The 5,296-nt window shown below is 41.2% G+C and overlaps 1 protein-coding gene across 1 annotated transcript in view; it reads right to left on the reverse strand.

The window, feature by feature from the left end:
* AAGAB (alpha- and gamma-adaptin binding protein) overlaps positions 1–4,848 on the reverse strand; it is a gene marked incomplete at its 5' end in the record, with an annotated part of 15,324 nt that extends 10,476 nt beyond the window's left edge. The window contains 4 exons of the mRNA XM_010155364.1: positions 4–59; positions 2,750–2,839; positions 3,630–3,726; positions 4,658–4,848. Of these exons, the coding sequence (XP_010153666.1) occupies positions 4–59; positions 2,750–2,839; positions 3,630–3,726; positions 4,658–4,848 (434 nt within the window). The remainder of the gene's footprint in view (positions 1–3; positions 60–2,749; positions 2,840–3,629; positions 3,727–4,657) is intronic.
* Positions 4,849–5,296: the final 448 nt, after the last annotated feature.

Consider the following 5,296-nt stretch of genomic DNA (forward strand, 5'->3'; position numbering starts at 1 on the left):
CACGTTGGCATTCAAAGCTTGTATAATTCGTTTCACTCCGGTGGACTCTGGAAAGTCATCTGAACCAAAACACAGAGATATTGTGCTCTGAACAACTGGACCAAAACTCGGAGACATTGTGCTCCAAACAACTGGACCAAAACCCATGCTGTGCCTGAAAGTAAGAAGGTGTGTGTCTGAACGCCTGCCCCGTCTTACTGCACTCGGGCATTCAAAGCTTGTATAATTCGTTTCACTCCGGTGGACTCTGGAAAGTCATCTGAACCAAAACACAGAGATATTGTGCTCTGAACAACTGGACCAAAACTCGGAGACATTGTGCTCCAAACAACTGGACCAAAACCCATGCTGTGCCTGAAAGTAAGAAGGTGTGTGTCTGAACGCCTGCCCCGTCTTACTGCACTCGGTGTAACTTACTGCTTTTGTCAGGAGAGACAGATTTCTTGCCTTTGCTTTGTGAGAGGCTGAAGGATCTACATTAATGCCTCGCTTCTTGGTCTGTAGGTTTCTAGGATTATGAACTGTGAGCCCTTGGCCTGTTGTAGAGACCTAAATTGAGTGGGGTTTTGTGCAATATTTAGCATGAGGCTTGCATTGTTACACAGCACAAGAGTAAATTTAATAGTAAGAGACAGGGATTTTTAAGCTGCTGTTAAAAGCCAAGTATCTTTTACCCCAAGATCTCTTACAATGCTGTATGGTGTAAAAATAGATGCTAGAATTATTTTTCCTTCCTTTACAAAGGCAAGAACTTCAGACAACCATTTAAAGAAGGCGTGATGCTCGTTAAAACTGATCACTGTAAAGCTACCTCCACATCCAACTCCAAATGTTCCAGTAAACCTATGTATTACAGTAACCTGAAAGACGAGGGAAAGCATTATTTTGACTTCAACTGTAGTCAATAGGCCTGACACCACCACACAGTCAGTTTTCCCATCTCCTCGGTTAGTCAGCTTCCCATGTTTGTGCAGGCCTCACAGAGCAACAGGGGGGAAAAACCCCAACCCTCTGGATATAAAGATGTGATTGCTTGTAAATCAAACTCCTCTAGGATGACTCAGGGGCAGGTGCAAGAGTTGAAACTGCCTTTAAAAATGAATTCAAAGTTGTCTACGACCCCTTGGATCAAACACGTTGCCCTCTATGACGCCGCTGTTTGGTTTTGTAGCGGAGTCATTATCAAGAGTCTCAGTTTAGAGTCCTTGTCCTTACAGACCACTGACTGACAGCGTAGTCATAGCAAGAGCTCCAGTTCACTTCTGATGAGCTGCCAGAAATGTCATAATTTGTAAACAGATATTGGCCCAGTATGTTTACTGCATCTGTTGTATCTTTTGTAATTCACAGGGCATGTTTATGGGTTAAATAAGTTACTCACTGGGACACATCTCCTCCTACGTATGAGTCACAGTCAATCAAGCACCATAATCAAAATCCAGGAAAGAACATATATCTTAATAGAATCATAGAATCACTAGGTTGGAAAAGACCTTAGAGATCATCCAGTCCAACCGTATCTGTCCACCACTAAACCATATCTTTCAGCACCAAATAATACTCCAAAGATTAACGTCCTGAGTTGTTGTTATGCTCATTTCTTGTATTATTTAAATGGTAAATAGCTTGCCCTTTACAACAATTATTCAACAGAAAAATAACTTGATTTAATGCTACTAGTATGACCTTTTAAAGCACTTCACAAGAAAACTTTAGTTTAAGGAGTACCAGCTCCCTGTTTTTGTGGTTTCTATAAATCAGGAATGTGTGTATCCCTTCCACCCCGACCACCCAAGTACCAAAAAGAAAAGCCATGCTGGGGGGCTGGGGAGGTTCTGAGCTGCTCAAGATGATACACTTTAATCTAGGCCTTTCCGGGGGGAGGGGGTGGAACTTGAGTTCTGGCTTAGAAGACCTTCGGACTATTTTTTGGTGAATCTGAAATAGAGCAAATTGGACTATTTTTTGGTGAGTGCTGTGTATTTGGTGAATCTGAAATAGAGCAAATGTTACTAATTCCACTCCAGCCTGGAAATGGAGTTGGTTATCTCTGGCTCTATAGAGGTAAGAGGTAAACACTTCTGGGTTTTGTATCACTGAAGTGAGGAGATAAGGCTGATGGTACGGCTGTCAGGAAGTGCACAGTCACTTTTCAAGGGTGGAACATCACACATCGCTCTTTGACTCGGCTTGATGGGCTTTTTCAAGTTGTAAACATACGGCCAGCCAGTGATTTTGAAACTGGTTTACCTCCTGCATAACCGTTCACACTATTCTAAAATGTTTTTAACAATCCATCTCCCCCTTTCAGCCTACGTGTCACTGTTGGAATAATGCCTGTCTACTCTTGCCATGTGCAATCCTTCTTAAAGGGTTTTTTTAAAGACAATTTTCCCACCCTTGTGCATCTCTGGCTCTTGGTTTCTAGATTCATTTCCAAAGTGGAATATAAATGCTTCTACTCTATCAATACAGCCCTAGGATTAGTGCCAGAAAAAGGAGCAGATATTATTTTTATGTAGGTGCTATGTAAACAGCAGCTGTATTTGGGAGGGGACGAATGGAATTTCTTGGAGGAAATAACCTCCTCCCCTTCCTGACCTTTTATAGCTGACACTAAGCCTCACCAACTGGGAGCATTCCATGCTGTAATCCTGTAGCGGAGCAAGTTAGGCCCCTTTCAATTGTTTAGAAGATGTTTTGGTGTGCTTTTTCATTCTAAAAATTCAAACAGAAGTAGTGATCCTACCATCTTCATCAGGCAGATCCTCGGGGCTAAGTTCTACCAGTTCAAAGCCGTGTTTGATGCACCATTCTTGAGCTTTCTGTCTGTTAACACCTACAGTTGGGAAACAAAAAGGCGTACTGAACGTACACGTTTGAGACTAATATCAGCAGTTGAAATTTTAGCTGCAATATCCCCTCCAAGTTGTTTGCTTAGTCTGGATTGTGTGGGGAAAACATACACAGTAGCTGGCATGGTTCCTCCGCTCCCCTGAATTTGATTCCAAAAACTCCAGAGTTAAACTCCTCCTGCAAACTGTTTTTTGGGTTTTTTTGGGTTTTTTTTTTAGATACTATAAAATCAAATGGCTTTGCAGTGGATACTCGAAAGGAAATGCCAGTGAGGTGCCACAGTGAACGAAGGCTTCTTTTAACTCTGGGTTTGAGTCTGAATTAATTACCACCTGCACCTTTGGCTGTGGTATTGAAGGTACTAACCCAGAACCAAAGTGAAGGTGTATGTAATGCCCAAATGGTAAAAGCAGATGAATGCGCTTTCCGCTGTAGTTAAACAACAAACATCATCCTTACACTTCACCAGAGAGGATCGTGCACATCCTGTAATGTGAATGCCTCTTTAGCTACCTTGCAGCGCGTGCTGGTGTCCTAGGAATGGGACACGGAGCCCGTTTTAAGCAAGCTTGTAAAATTCTGATTGCTTTAACCACAATTAGCTTAAGACTTTTCCGCTCCTGGCTGTGAGAGTAACCTGGCTCTTCCCAATAAAATCTCAAGCCCAGTTTCACACAGATAATTAAGCAGTCATTGTGTTGATTTAACCAGAAAATAAATTATTAGGCTAGGTTGTTAACTCCCGGTCAGTTTGGAACTTCTGTGTTTCTTACCATTTTCAGACACCCTTGTACAAACCAGGATCATGACTTCCGGCAACCACTCTTCTGTCAGGGGAAGCCATTCAGAGACGCTATCAAGGCCCGATTTCTAAACAGGGTGGGAAAAAAAATTATTTGGAATACATCCTCAAATACTTTAGTTTTTAAATTAGTTTTAAATCATTAATAGTGTTAGAATAAAAGCAGTGAAGTAAGGAAATATTTTAGGCTGCTTATCAAGTATGTTTGACACTTGTGGTCTAATCAGAGAAGCTGACTTACACAACTTCTGGCTCTTACCTTACCCATGAGTTCATCCTACTGCCTTGGATCTCCCTTTCATGTTTAATATGAATTATGCAATCCTAGTGTAAATGAGGAAAGATTTTTACTTAAGGCTAATTGTGGGTATTTAATTTTAAGCATATCTCAGGTTTAATGTACAGCTACTCCATCTTCCACAGTCAAGTGTACTGCTCCCATTGCTCTAGTGTGTTCTGAGACAGCCCTGAGATGTCTGGCTAAGGTATCTTTGCAGGATGTGTGCTATGCACCCTCCCCATCTGTGGTGAAACAGCTCCTTATTTAGATCATTTTTTGTCTCAGAATCTTTCTGGCTTTTGCTAAACCACCGTTTTCTCTGCTGCCAGCTTAGCAGAAACAATTCTGGGGAAAATGACAGCACTGAATCTTACATTTAACTCCTTCCTCATTCTTGGCTGTCCTAAAACAGCCTTTCTGAACTGGCATCAACCAGGAGAAAGTTGGAGGTGTGGTGGGCTGGAGGAGGATTTGCCTAACTTAGTGGCATATTTGCATCCTGAAAACCTTGCTTCGAGCTGGAGTACATTAGTAAAAGGGAAGGAAACTGCTTCCACAGTTAGCAGGCATAATTTACCATTGGTTTACTGACAATTAACTAGGACAGCCTAAAAGGAATGGATGGCACAAGATGAAAAGAATATAAGTTGTGGTTATCACTGTGATAAGGCAACTAGATCACACAGATAAGGCAATACAGTGAAGCAGAAGTGACTTACAATTGTGCTGTCGAAGTACACAACAAATGCTTGCACAGATTCAGCAATGTCTTCGGTAACAAGAAATGTGTTTGGTACTACACAGAGGTGAATATCCGCAGAGTAGTATTTATTGTCTATTGTCCAGGGGTAAAAGTTCACTCTTCCGCGTGAAGTTGCACCCACAGTAAGGTCATCTTTTCCTGTGATACCTGTATAAAAGAAAATGAACAAGGCAGATAAAACCAGCATCAAGAAAATAACTTGGTACAGTGCCAATGCAGACACCTTTTAACAAAACAGTACATACTTAAGATATTTAAAATTCAAACTCAATTTGTTACTCTGTCCTAGAGTTTATTTTGCTTTCAAAAGAGCTCATTTTCTAGCTTTCAAAACAAGATATGGTACAGAAGCTCTTTAGAAAGCAAATCTTTTTTCCTGGAAATGCCTTTTGAAGCGTTAGCCTCAAACTCATTACCTGTAAACAGGATGTATGGAGAGCGTAGCTAGACTTTATCACAACAGAAACAAACCTTGCATGTTTGTTCAGATGTGAAGAACTGTTTGACTGTGACCAAAACCTGAAGGTAACTAATGAGAAAATAAACCAAGTTACTCCAATTCAGTTGCAATTCCCATTAAATTCCATGTAGGAGT

The sequence above is a fragment of the Eurypyga helias genome, unplaced genomic scaffold, assembly GCF_000690775.1.
Source record: "Eurypyga helias isolate BGI_N326 unplaced genomic scaffold, ASM69077v1 scaffold11907, whole genome shotgun sequence".
Classification (NCBI taxonomy): Eukaryota; Metazoa; Chordata; class Aves; order Eurypygiformes; family Eurypygidae; genus Eurypyga; species Eurypyga helias.